At 39.9% G+C, this 14886-nt stretch overlaps 1 protein-coding gene across 12 annotated transcripts in view; it reads right to left on the bottom strand.

Moving 5' to 3' along the window:
* The window catches only part of FAM13C (family with sequence similarity 13 member C), a 114969-nt gene extending 103270 nt beyond the window's left edge, over positions 1-11699 (bottom strand). For 3 of the 12 annotated variants that reach the window (XM_025396769.1, XM_025396761.1, XM_025396764.1), the window contains exons 1-5: positions 11099-11425; positions 10922-10960; positions 9551-9635; positions 4429-4485; positions 794-998 (exon numbers count right to left, since the gene is read on the bottom strand). Coding sequence is in view for 10 of the 12 variants with exons in the window: in XM_025396761.1 (XP_025252546.1) it covers positions 794-868 (75 nt within the window). In the remaining 2 variants the exon portion in view is untranslated. Of the gene's footprint in view, positions 1-793; positions 999-4428; positions 4486-9550; positions 9636-10921; positions 11426-11626 lie in introns of those variants that run through there. The other 9 variants (XM_025396766.1, XM_025396759.1, XM_025396768.1 and 6 more) reach the window with 4 other exon arrangements.
* Between the last annotated feature and the right edge of the window lie 3187 nt (positions 11700-14886).

Here is a 14886-nt window from a genome sequence, read left to right as displayed (position 1 = left end):
CCAGATACTACACACACACACATACTTGTATGTTTATTCCAGCATAAACAAACTTCAGCCTAAAAGAATAGCTCTGGATGAAACTGAGACTTTTGATTTTGCTGAGCAGACTCCCCACATCTGAGGAAGGAAAAACATCCCGTATGAACGGAAACAGAGAGATCCTCCTCCCTCTTCCCCACAAAAGAATGCAGCTGTTCCTTTAAATCAAAGTCCAGTTGCCAGGCGTGGTGGCTCATGCCTGTTCCCAGCACTTTGGGAGGCCGAGGCGGGTGGATCACCTGAGGTCAGGAGTTCGAGACCAGCCTGGCCAACATGGTGAAACCCTGTCTCTACCAAAAATACAAAAAAAAAATTAGCTGGGCATGGTGGCAGGCGCCTGTAACCCCAGATACTCGGGAGGCTGAGGCAGCAGAATCGTTTGAACTCAGGAGGTGGAGGTTACAGTGAGCCGAGATGACGCCACTGCACTCCAGTCTGGGGATAGAACGAAACTCTGTCTCCAAAAATAAAAATAAATAAATAAAAATTTAAAAATAAATCAAAGTCCAATATTTAAGAACATGTTTTAAGGGGCACCAAATTATTAACCGGCTCAGAGCACCCAACTTTTAACCCGCAAGAGCTTCCACGCGTCTCAGGCTGGCAGAGCACGCAATGACAAGTCATGCCAATCCCCTCCTGCAAAACAGTGCACTCAAATCCTCTGCCAGAACCGTGTGCCCTAGCCTAAGAATCACCCGTCTTGGCAAAGGCCTGAGGAGGCAAAAGCCTGAGGAGAGAGAGCTGCTACCTGACTTTCTCCGTGGCTCCTCCCGCTCTCGGCTTTGAAGATGGACTTGGGCTTCCGGGACTTGAAGTTGCCCATGCTGGGTCGCAATACGCTGTCCACCAGCACAGTCTGCTCTACATTCTGCTGCTGCAGCTCCCAAGAGGGTGGCGCGTGCTCCTCTACCAGAGCCCCTGCGTCGGGGTAGTTCTCTTTATTGTCTTCATCTCTAAAACAGGAAAGACCCAATTTAGAAAGTACCTTAAAAAAAGATGAATAAACTGCTGCAGGAAAGAGGGCTGGAGATATTCATTGCTGCTGTATTTATAGGATAGATACGTCGCAAAATTTTTAGCCTACACTTAGACAATTTTGCATGAACAAGAACTTAAAAGAAATGTGAATATCACTCTATATTACTTCACTTTCCCTTCTGATCTTTGTCAATGGATACGTACTTTGTGTAGTTGTAACTATACACATATCATTTTTTTTTTTTTTAATTTTCGGTTTAAGACACTTTCACATATATCATGTTTTCCTCTCACAACAATAATGTGACATAGTCAGGTGAGATATCGTCATCTCTACTTTATAGATGAAGACTCTAAGAGATTAAATCACATGCCTAATGGAAGGACTAATCCACACAGACCCAGAGGCCTCATGTGGGTCTCCAGACTCACACCTATGTTCTTGGTTCAAGGCACCACGCTTCCTCTTCATTGGTAATATCAGTTTATAATCATTCCCCTACAACTTTCAGAGGTACTTAGAAACTTAACAGGATCTCTTTTGATAGGCTACCTGTTGCCTGGGTAAAATATAAGGCATGGGCCAAATTTTACCCAGCCAGCTCCTCTGAACAATGCCCTGAATGCAAAGTCAAACATCCCAATGTCCAGGTTCTGGTTCTGAAGAAGATTGGAAGAGGGTGGTGTTATCTCCATATATTCAGGGCTGGGATGGCACTTCTGTTCGTTCAACAATCAAATTCTGTACAATATCCCTACCCCCCTCCAGTTTCAATTTTCTCGAAAATACTGACATGATAACATTCTTATTTGAAGCCATTCTTCCCACTTAAATCTAGATGCATTTTATTTTTCATTCTGCTAAGTATCAACCAAATACCACAGACATAACCAGAAGGGGCCTTCTCTATATAATCAATATCATTAACCTTAATCTACCACAATCACTGTCACTGGAACATGAAATGCATGAGGAGTGGCCACTTCCTCCAGGTGTTGTTTTTCCCTCATGCTCCCTTACCAAAAGCACCCATAAAACAGTATTTGCAAAGTCACCTGGAAAGCAATTCCTAGCTGCTCAAGGACACATAAAGCCAAGAGGCAAGACCAGCGAAGAAGGAATGCCCACCATTCAAGACACATTTTTACAAATAAAAGGCAGATTAAGTTCACTGAGCTGGAACTCATCCTCCCTGAGGATGTAGTCTTTGGGAAAAGAGCAAAGCAAATATCCAGATAGGTGGTCTGGAACATGACCAGGGTGCAATTGGATAAGGTATAAAAATAAAACTGTGTGAAATAGTTAAACTTGAATCCAGGTCAAACGTAGTGCTATCTGGTAAAGGAGAACCCAACAATTAAAATAATCATTCAATGTTAGTAACTCAAAAACAAATCAATGCCAATGACACTGGTTAATAGTCTTGCTGTGAGATCATTTACAATTAAAAAAATTCTAAGTCACTAATAGATTTGGAAATTAACATCAAACCATGAATTGGAAACTATGCTAGTTCATTTGAAGTACATTTTTCTCACTAAAAACCCATCCACTCCATGATCCTGCATGAGAAACAAAAGAAAGAACAGCTGCCTTTACAGTTACCTAAATGCTCTCATTCGAGTAGGATTATAGAACACTCAAGAATAAAAAAAAAAAAAAAATAGCTTTCCAAATCTAAAATGACTTTTTTGATAGACTCATTCCCAAAATAATACCTGAACTTTGCTTTTATATCATGTTTTCAAGTCACCCAAAATTTAGAAATGTAATTTTGTTTACTTCCTTGACTTGGAAAGCCAGGAAAGGGGAGAGGGGGCCAAAAGCATCTTTCTTGCACTACACAAATGTAAAACCTGGTTACAAAAGTCATATTTAGAAACATATTTTCTCACATATTACTGGTTCCCCAAGATCTCCAAAACAGAAAAGCACAGGTTATGTAATTTATGCCACTACTTATTGGAATAAATCATGACTGAGAATAAGCATGGTGTCCTGAAAAACGTCAGGGTCTGAAAGATCCTCCCACTTACTAGTTGTGTGGCCTGGGCAACATCACTTCACCTCTATGATCCTCGTTCATAAAATACATGTAATATCTGCTTAACAGAGATAATACAGTCTCTGTGAAATGCCTACCATAGAAAGCTGACCCAAGGCTGCAACCCAATAAATGAAAGCTATTGTTACTCTCAGGCAGGGCCTTAGCCATGTGGTTATTTGCAAAGGAAAAAAAAAGAGAGAGAGAGAGAGAGAGTTCTTTTTGGTTTCTCCAATGCCTCCAAGATAATTCTGAACTCCTTAGCAAGGAACACAAACCCTAGGAAATCTGTTCTTTGTTTACCGCTAGAGCTTCACATCTTATCTTACCTCTTACTTCCTCACTCCACCAGGTTCCCAGGGTTCCTACTATCCTGAACCACTTGCTGTTTCTGCAACTCAAACAATTCTCTCTACCCTCTATTGGCTTTCCAGTAAGCTGCTCCCTTTGCTTGGTGGCATCCTCTTTTTCTTAGCCTTGGACCTCACCAAAAATAATAATGATGATGATAATAATAATAATAATAAATAATAATTCATATGCCTTGTATAATTTTCTTCAGGGATCAGTCCAAGAAAGCTCTCTGGGCTGTTTGATTCTTCTAAGTAAATCCACTATTTACCTCTAGTATAGTAGTACTTAATGCACTGTAGCGTCCACATCTATATTTTTGCCTATCTCCTCTAGCAAACTGAATTCTTAGGAGCAACATTGGTTTGTCTTTCTTCATCCCAAATCTTAACTGGCTCCTGGCACACAAAATTGGCCTTCAACAAATATTTGTTATCCAGTAAGTGGACTTTAAAGTCAGAGAGAACTGGGTCTAAATTCTGCCTCATAGTGCTATGTTATTTTGGATGAGTTATCATTCCTAAGTGTCAGTTTCTCCATCTACAGGATGAGAACAGAAATATCAACTTCTTTTCAGTTTAGATCATATAGTAAAATGTAGATGAAATTATTGGAACAAAGTAAATGTAGAAGAAATGATTAGCAGTGAAGGTTTTGCCACGATACTATAAGCCCTTGATGACAAAGACAATACTACAGACACTCAATAACATGAGCCTCTTCCTTTGGGGTGTGTGATAAGAATATTGAGATAGGCTAATCAATACTCAGTTCAATAGGTATTTATCAAGTGTTCCCACATGTAAGGTGCTGTCCTGATTGCTAAGAGGGTGGTATCCAAAAGTGGAAAAGACAAAAATTTGTCAAGGGGTAAAAATCTAGTAGAGGAGATGAGACATGAGAACAAATCATTGGAATTCAAAGAAGATACTAGAATTCAAAGGAAAGCCACCATAACTAGATGGTTTCTGTCTCTTACAAATATGAACCAAGCAATGGTGGCTTTTACCTGAGACTGGAGCAATCAGTCTGGTCTTCATGTAGAGAGACTGGATCTTCGTCACACCTGGAGAGAGGGAAGAAAAATCACATCAGATCCAACTGTCTGCTATAGCAGTAGCAGCAATAATCTAGAATTGTCTCAAGATTACCATGGAAAACTGAAAGATGAAACACTCCTCATCATTCTCTCCTAAATAAGTTCTGATTACTATGTCTCCCAGTTTATGAAACCAATGTTGCCATATCATGTGACCTTAAAAGCTCAGAGCCAGAGGTGACTCTCCTTTTTGCCTCCACTGTCCTGTGTTACCTAAACTAACAAGATCTTAGCAATGACCTAAGTGTTCACAGCACTTGAGGGGACATTGGACACTAAGACTGGGAGCCTGTTGTTGGCTCAAAAGAGATTCCACTATATGCCTCTTTGCATTTTTTCTGCTTCAGGCAGTCCCAAACTAAACCAGCCTCCATTTAGTTTACTCTATTGGTCTCAGATTTTCTTGATCTTGTGAAAAGGAAGGGGTTCCTTTTCATAAAACTTCTGGATTAACTTTATGAACAATTCTTGGCTCTTCCATATTGAAAAATCTCCAGTGCTCCATCCTGACTAGGGGAACCTGGAGTGGGACCATCCTCTCGCTCTAGTGTAGGATGAAGCCTTTGTTCCTGTTCCCAACCATTCCCACCCAGCCCCATTCAAGCCTGGAATACCTTTTCCGTCTTCAACTCCTACTCATCCTTCACTGCCCAAGTCAGGTTTCCCCAGCTCTGTACCTTCCCAGCCAAGCTCACCCATGTGCCATGTTCTCAATCATGTGCTATGATGGTTAATATTGAGTGTTAATTTGATCGAAGGATGCAAAGTATCGATCCTGGGTGTGTCTGTAAGGGTGTTGGCAAAGGAGATTAACATTTGAGTCAGTGGACCGGGAGAGGCAGACCCACCCTCAATCTGGGTGGGCACCATCTAATCAGCTGCCAGTGCGGCTAGAATAAAGCAGACAGAAGAAGGTGGAAAGAACAGACTTGCTAGCCTTTTGGCCTTCATCTTCCTCTTGTGCTGGATGCTTCCAGCCCTTGAACATCAGACTCTCAGTTCTTCAGCTTTTGGACTCTTGGACTTAAACCAGTGATTTTCCAGGGGCTCTCGGGCCTTCTGCCACAGACTGAAGGCTGCACTGTTGGCTCCCCTACTTTTGAGGTTTTGGGACTCAAACTAGCTTCCTCCATCCTCAGTTTGCAAACGGACTATTTGTAGGATTTCACCTTGTGATCATGTGAGTCAATTTTCCCACTAAACTCCCCTTCAAACACACATGTATTCTATTAATTCTGTCTCTTTAGAGAACCCTGACTAATACATGTGCCAAGTTCCTACTTTAACTTTAATTCATAAACATTTACTCTTCATTCCGAGGTTTCAGTAAACAACTATATCTCACCACACATCACTTTGTAATCCTTTGCACCACTGAGATCTTTTTGATTAGTTATTAGTTCCATGAGTAGAAATAACTATAATTTCTTTTCCTAGATATATTGCCACAGTGCCAGAGTACCCCAGAGACACTCAAAAATACTTGAATCGAAATATTAACTTTGTTCCCTAAGAGGTCTGGTCTCTGAAATAATTTAACCAGCATTTATTTACTGAATCCAGGCACTGCATTAGACATTGGAACTGTGCTTTGCAAACTCTCAGAGTTTAGGACAGACCGGTTTGTTTTTTATTTCCACACCACTGTGGACAGACACTTTGGTAAAAATGTCACAGCAATGCCAAAGTCCTATTAAAGTTATAAGATACTTACTCCCTATTTCTGTTTTATTTTCTTGTCTCAGACATGCTTTAAACAATTTGGAGACTCACAATTTGTGTAGCACTGCTTCCAAAGGACACAAAATTTGAAAAAGATCTGAACCCTGCCCTAAGAAATTCACAATGTAATGAGTAGACAAAAATAAAGCAAATAAATACCTGCGTACATAAATATAATCATAATATAGTGTTTATACTATATGAAATAATTTAACATTTTAAAATATTCTTTACTGGCAATGGTGTATAATTAACCCACAAAAGGAATCCAGTCCTCGTCCCTTAAAATCTTTAATTTATAGTTTCGTAGTGAGTTAAACAAAGGCCACCCACAGACTCTAACCCTTTCTACCTACTGAAATATTTTGTTACCTCTGGCAATTAAAAAAATTGGTTGCCTTGGTACAGTGTCTCACATCTGTAATCCCAGAACTCTGGGAGGCCAAGGTGGGCCTGAGTTGGAAGTTCAAGACCCGCCTGGCCAACATGGTGAAACCCTATCTCTACTAAAAATACAAAAATTAGCTGGGTGTGGTGGCACACGTCTGTAGTCTCAGCTACTCAGGAGGCTGAGGCACAAGAATCACATGAAATTGGGAGGTGGAGGCTGTAGTGAGCCGGAATCACATCACTGCACTCTAGCCTGGGCAACAGAGCGAGACTCTGTCTTGGGGGGGGTGGGCGGGGAAAGCTACTTTTAATAGAATAAACCAGTCTTCCTTACTTTCTTGTCAATAGTCCACTCTGTCCATCTCATGGAAAACAAATCCCCAAGTATTGCTTTGTTCTCCTTCATTAGCAGCATTCAGCTAATAGATCACCTGGGCTTTGAAATGTGGATAAAAATGTTTTCCAATAGCAAAGTAGCAAAATCAATGAAGAACAAAAATCTAGAATTGTTGCTTTCAAAGATCTAGGGCTTAAGCAGAGAGCTTTGGAGCTTCAATTCTGGAGCTCAACAATACCTATTGTTTGGAGATTTGGCAAGAACTTATTTTTTTCTCCCTCATTTGATTTATTAATCTTTCTCCTCAAAGTACAATCAGTTAAAAATGGAAACTTGGCACCAGAACATACAAAGTTGGAGAAGATTCTGAAGTATGAAGCTGGAGCTGATTAGTTGATCCAACATTCATGTCTACTAAACAACTCCAGTTGCCACTCAAAGAACACAATTCCAAGCTCACAGACAGAGCAACTGAAATAGAGCTACCTCCTGCCTTACATGGCACACATTTACAACCTCTTTTAGTTCATTTGAGTTTTCATGTACCTTGGTAAAGACCATCAACTTCTATTCAATTAACAAATCATTTGAGTCCTTTCCCTAAAACCCCTTATTTCTTTGTGAAATGCTCAGGGTTGCTACTTTTTTTTCCTATTTGAACTTTTGCCCCCTCAATCAACCACAAACAAGAAAAAGTTGTGTGGTATTTCACAGCTCACCTGCTCTTTCATATAATCTCAATTCAGCCTGAGAATGTTCCGAGGTAGAAATTACCTTTGCACCTGGGCTAAGTTGTAAGTCAAGATCCCAAGGCCTAAATCAGTGAAGCCTGGATGGTTTCTTCTCCACCACATTAAACCCAAAAAGCAAGAACCAAATAATCTCTTCAGTCTATATGCCAGAGGCTCACAAGAGACATGGCATGCCATTTCTTAGAATAATGTTGGTGAAAGAAGTGCCCACAAGAAGTTCTCCTTGCTGCCTAAAACAGAAGAGAGGACTCAGACTGAGAGTTAGATAAAATGTAGTTGTGCTATAAAGATATTTACACTTGCCCTGTAGTAACGTGTTCCCTGAAGGCAAAGTTGCAGAGGTACAGCCTTCTATGGGGTTTCTCAAAATGTGGCCCCCGAACCACTTGCATTAGCACCACCTGAAGTACCTGGTCAAAACAGAAGTCTCCAGCCCCACTACATCAACTCTCTGAGGGCAGCGCCCAGGAATGTGGATTTTTAAAAGACACTGCCTACCTATAGAACTGCTATGTTTCTAAACAACACTGACCTAAAGGTTTCCAAACCCCAAACCAGCACTGTCCTGACACCAATGCAATCACCCATTCTGGGTTCCCACTTTGAGATAAAGCCTTGGAGACTGCAATTTTCACAACCTCCAGTCCTCTTCCCCAGTTGATATTGATGATCATTTAGCTTTGAGAACCGCTGGTTTGAATGATAACTAATCAGAATTATTGCAGGCTTCATTTAAAATAGCAAGTTAGCCAGGGCAACGTCACAATCGACCATGGGAAAATATTAGATGAAAAGGTGCCACAGATAGGAAAGAAAAGGCCAAGGCCATTGTGACAAAAACATTGGGGTGGAAAAAGAAATTGAATTTGTCCAGAGCTGCATAGATAGTGCCAGGCCTGGGAAAAACCAAGAAGAAAATAAAATCTGTCCTTGAGTCCCTCCCAATTTCCCTTTCCCCTTGACTCTTCTAAGACTCCCAGCTGACCAAGCATAACCACAACCATAACAGATTAGAAAACAGGTTATGTAAAATAATTCATATTAAAGTATTCACGACAATTTGAATCCACTTCCCAAGGGCACAAACTTTTGAATTTCCATTTTAATAAAGGTCACTACCAAAGAAATCATCTCTAGGTGAAATTTCAGACATCGAAGAAAATAAGTGGGTGTGAGTAGAAGGATGTAGGAATGGGGTGGGGACAGAAGGCAGAGGAGCTTTTCTTGTATCCAAAACATACAGGGGAGAAAAGTCCCTCCTCTGTATAGGCCAAGACCACACCCAAACATTTCCTGGGCACCTGCTATGTCTATGTCTCAGGATATGGCACCTTGGTCCTGAGGGCTATGGGGTCATGCCCAGAGAAGCACGGAATATGGGTCATATTACTGAGGGGAGGGGAAAATGTCATTGTGGACAATGACTAGTTTTAAACAATCCTAGTCAATGATGTGTTACACCTATGAAGCTTTTGGTATGTTTTCAATAGGCTCCTTAGATTTTTATATTAGCCAGATGGCATACCAATTATCTCTCAGTGCCTTTTAAAATAAATCACTGTCACTCCTCTGAAAGTAAAAACATGATCTTATGCAATCAGAACTCCTTGGGGAGTGTCCAAAGACAAGACACCAGGCTCTCCCCAGCATTTAACCACAAAACCTCTACAGAAAAAAAGAAAAAAGTCCATGTGAAATCTGGAGCTAAGTGTCTCCATTATGAACCTGCCGTGCCTGTAGCTGACCGAGGATTTGGCCACACCGGGCTCCTGAGAATCGGGGCCAGAAAGCACTTAGTGCTTTAAGCACAGCAAAGGGAGGAGAGCAGTACCTGTGCACCTGGAGCAGGAAGTCCAGGCCTCATCTTTGGCCTGCAGATGCATACTTTGGCACACCTCTCTCCCCTTCTCTCGGGCCTTTAGAAGAGCAACATTGCAGCACAGGTTACCAAGCAATCTTATAAACAGAATGTGGGTCCAAATGCGTATTTTACATTGCTTCTTCTAAAGTCAACCCTGTTTTTTTTTTTTAAGTGACTCCACTTAAGTGCTCAAAACTGGACACTAAAGGAGCAGCACAGTGAAAGAGAGAAACAAAAGAATGTGGAAAACAAGAGGGCCTAGGAAGCACTGTAAACCTTACCCCTCCCTCACCAAGTCATTGTGATAGTGGCAGGACTTGGAAGCCAAAAGATACCTATTTCTACATTTATTTGCTTTTTAGGTAATTGTAGTAAACAGTTCCCCAGTTAGTTAGGCCTTCTATATCAAACTCATAGCATTTTTTAAATGTAGTTGAAGATACAACTTTACACATGGCTTTTTCCTGAAAAGCTGTTTAGAGTGGCTTCCACAAAGGTCCCAGAAGTAAACATCATGAATTAGCCTAGAGAAAGAATGCTAGATGAAGTACATATTCATATATATATGTATATATAAATTACATACAGTATTAGCAAAATACACTACTTGTTAATTTTTAACAAATATAGTATAATATTAGGAAAACATATTAAGGATGGCAAAAATTAAAACTATAACATATAAATATCTTTGAAAAAAAACACTGTGCTTGCTGGCACACTCCTTCATTCACACTCCTTCATTCCAGGTTTAAAGGGTGCTAGTTGCCCTAATCAATAGCTTTAACCATAGGACTAGGTGATTCATTTGTCCTATAGCCACATCTCTGAAGTCAGAAGACAAAAATGACAAAGGGCATGCACAAAAAGTTTACTCTGATATGCCTTAAAAATCTGTAGACAAGAGAGGGCCAAGATAAGTTTAGCCTGTTTACCACATGCTGGAATTCAACTCATTTCACATCTATCTCCTATTGCTGTAAATGTATATAGTGTGCACTCCATGAAAACTGACACCAATGTTGGCAAAATACAACAAAGCTTCCTAACACGTCAAATGGATTTTTAAAAATCTGAGCTCCAAGAACACATATCTTGGAGCACTGAGCTCCTGCAAGCAATCAACTGGTTTTAATTTCTCTCCCGCAGCTGCTAAAATGCTGGTTTCAACCTGTAAAGATGTCTGGGCCCCATCAGTCAGCACGTCTCGCGGTCTTCACAGCCCCAGATTCCGGGAGACAATGCATCTAAAACGAATAGCGGCTGGGAACGGTGGAGGATACCTTCACGATAGTTGCTTAAAAGCATGCAAGTCTGATTTTAATGGTGAGAATCACTTACTCTGTTACAGCGGTGCTGCTGAAGGAATTATCCTGAAGGCTGAAACAGAAACAAGAAAACATCAGCCAAGTCTGGCCGGGGAGCCGTCTCCCTGATTGCTCTCCGGGAGTTAGAGCACACACACAAACATGGCATTGCAAGGCAAGTCTCCGGGCTCGCCCGGCACGCTCGCTCTACCTTGGGCTGCTGTCTGCACATGCTCGTAACGACACCCCCAGCAGGGGCCCAGCGGCACGGGCGAACCACAAAGCCCGGCAGCCCGCGAGGCTGCGGGGACAGAGCTGGGCGGGGCGCGGTGGCGGGGCTGGGACCCTGGGATCCAGCGAGGAGCACCTGGAGAGTTACCTCACGATCCCGACCTCGCCAGCCCAGGCGCCGCGTTTAATCTTGGGCTGTTTGTGCCAGCCACCCCCGAGGCTGGCAATGAGAATGCCTTAGTGTTTCTGCCGAAGTGCTGAAATACCCGGGAGACTTGCTTTCTTCCACACGTCTCCTACCAATTTTACAGAGCTCACCCCAACCCCCCACACTCCCACCCCACCCCCAGAGATGGAGGCTCGCAGAGATCCATCTTTCAGAAAAAGTCAGGAGAGAACAAGAAGGGGGAGGGGGACATTGCGGCTGTTTGGTGTTTTATTTTGTGTGTGTGTGTTTTGTTGCCTAGGAAAAAGAATAGGCTCTAAAGCAGGGCTGGCTGCATCACACCTGATCTGTCTAGAGCGCTCTTATTTCAGTCCCAGAGAGGAAGTGCCCAGCCCCGGACTACAGAGCTGTGAATGAACCCACGCAGGGCGAGTGGAGAATTTATTCCAGGGGTTAGCTGGTGATTAGGACACCGTGCAAAGGGGTGGGGCTTGCTACGCCCAGAGCAGCCCGCTTGAGCTCGGCTTCCTAGCTAGCACCTTTACAAAGGATGGAGAGACGGAATCCACAAACGCTATCCCTTTGCATAAAGGCAACCCTGTTAGGGAAAGGAAGGACTGTCAGTCCCCCCACTGGCTTCATTCCCTTGGGAATATTTGTCCTGCCCTCTTTGTATTGTTCATTTCTCCTGCCATATTGACCTGGATATGGGATGTAGCATCTATTAAAGATTCTTATTTGAATTTGAATTATATTTTTGAATTTTGAACTAAGATTCCTATCCCCCCTTTTAATTTTTCTACTCCCAGAAGCAACTGTGATAGTGGTTTTTAGTCCAAACCTATAAAAGTTAAAGAGTTAACTAACAACAACAAAAAAACTCATAATTTTTCTAATTGGGTAATTAGAAAATTTACCAAAACTTGGAAATAATGGAGAAGAGCATGACCTTTCAATGTCAAACCGAGACATCGGTTAACAGGTCCACCCAGGGGCTAGTTAATTCTCCAGTTGTGTTTGGCTTTGCTCTTCACTATTGATTAGATTCCAGCCACAGTGAAGTTACGTGGTAACTTGCACATTTTATTCAGCCTGTCCAGAGAAAAAGATAAGTGCAGGGTTTATGATTTTATTGCACTATAGGAAGATGACCAATTTTGCATCTAACCAATCATTTTGCATCTAACCAAACTTTCTTTCTAAATACCTGTAAATACACAGATCCTCAAAATGCTGTTGGAACCAGCTTCTTCATCTTACAGTTTTCCCCGTTAAGTGAATAGATCTCTGCTGCCTGCCTATGTTTGTATGAGAGTTGTATTTTAATTTTTTAAATTTATACCTTGAAAAATAAAAATTGAGTTTTCAAAGAAAAACAGGTTTCATTAAGGTTCTTTGCAACTTTGCTTTCCTCTCTCCAAATATTTTTTAAATCAGCTGAATAAAAACCTAATATGGTCTTAGACTGAATTCTATGGACTAAAATAAGTTAAGAAATATTAATCCTTTGTATGTATAACTGTACAGTACATATATGTTCCGAAGCAACCTACTATTTCATTTGAGCTAGGTTCAGGAGTAAGAGACGTGGCTGCTTCACTGTATTCATTATTTAGCCATTTCAAAGTGAGATCTGTTCTTTGTTTATTCAGACTGATGAAGGTAAGTCTATATTCAGCCTTCTTGGTTTCATAGATTACATGGTTGTTAATTTCCACAAATCCCTTGTACTCATTGACTATGGTGCTTATTCCAAGTGTTCCAGTGTAGAGAAAGATCACACTTTTCTCCTGTAAATATTCCCAGTGATCCACTCATAATGGAAATGTTCAATGCTTTTAATTTGAAATAGGACTTGAACATTTAATTAAGAACAACCTTAATTAAATGGTTGATTTTCTTATATACTGCCAAATACTATTTTTTTTCATTCTATGAAATGAAGTGGGCCCTTTGAAAATAAAAGGAAATAACAAATAAACCCAATAAATGCAAGTATTCAATAATGTCCAAGGAAAAGAAATAAGAATTCTCAGCAACTTGTGAATAGTAAGGACCAAAATTAGGTTTTAGGCAGTACTCACCTACAATGAAAACAACTGGTTGATACAGTTGATTATGGATAAAAACCAAAACATCCCTGAAAAAAATTATTTGGCAGTATATAAGAAAATCAACCATTTTAATTTTTACTTCTCAACTAGTTCTTATGGCGTTTGTTTTCATCTTAAATCAGGTTTAGAAATTGTCTTTATAAGTGGCTTTTTAACTGGCTTTTATGATGTTTTGTACTGTTCAACTTGGAATAGGACAATACTGATAAATATCATACAACACATGATTATTTTGGAGACCCTCAGCTTTACTAAAGAGCAATTCCAGGAGGGTTTGAAAAGCGGAGCAGAAAAATTAATATTGAGTTTATGAAGAAGTAAGTTCTAGGCCGTATTTCCCAAGTGGCAGTGAAATTCTAGTCTCCAGGAAATCCAGGAAAATGCTGTAAAAGTTACATGGTCAAAAATAAGTTTTGGAAAAGATGCATATTATAAATTCACAATGCACATTAGGCAGCAAACAAAAGTTTTCCATCTGTTTTTAACCAGTGTTCCTCAAATTCATCGAAGACCAAAATAATTTTTTGTTAAATATATCATCAATTAACATCATGTATAACTAGGAATTTTCAGAAAATAACTCCTGAGTATATCAGGAAAAAAATGCAAAGGGAATTAAGTGGTATATTTATTGAACAAATGAATGAATGAACAAATGATTCTACATGCTTATCACTATCCCATAGTTATGAATAAGACACAGTCCCTGACATCATAACATTTTTAATATAAATATGTTGCATATTTATATATGGAAAATACATAATGTATATGTACAATTCTATTTCATACAATATAAGTAAAATAAAGGGAAAATGAAGATGCTAGATTTGAATATGGTTAACTCACTTACATGTTAAAGTGCTCAATTTTAACTGCTCATTTTTCTATCAGTGCTCTTAAGACCAATAATGTGAATATCAGATCTAATACCAATAGTTTATTTTAGTTGTAAAATTGTTAATTCTAATGTATTGACTTGACTACATGCAAAATATAAAGCAACAATGTAGAGCTCAAGAAAGAAAGTTCCGGATTTGCCAAGACTCAAGACCCACCACTTACTAATAGTTTAAACATGAACAACCTCTTTTGCGTCAATTTTCTCATCTGTAAAATAGAGAAAATAATGACCTATTTTATGGTTCTTACGAAGATTAAATTAAATGACATGCCTGACAAATTTTAAAGATAGTAAATAAATGCTGCTAGTTATCCTTATTTTCATTGGTATTATTATAATAAATAAGAATATATAAACAAAGTTTGAGATAAGATGAACAATGCTACTGTGCTTGAATAGTAGGCTTACAGATGATATTTTCTTTCTAATTCCTATGATGGCACAGTGTTTACATAGCTTTTTTTTTTTTAAGAATAATAAAATTTAAAACTTTACTAAATGTGGATGGGCTGCTCCAGATGAAATTGGCGTCATCCAGATTGACTTTGTGCTCAGTTTACAACTCTTCGATTTAAAATACTTGT

This window comes from Theropithecus gelada, chromosome 9 (genome assembly GCF_003255815.1).
Source record: "Theropithecus gelada isolate Dixy chromosome 9, Tgel_1.0, whole genome shotgun sequence".
NCBI lineage: Eukaryota > Metazoa > Chordata > Mammalia > Primates > Cercopithecidae > Theropithecus > Theropithecus gelada.
The sequence above is the reverse complement of the archived record's forward strand: the minus strand, read 5'-3'. Positions and strand labels throughout refer to the sequence as shown.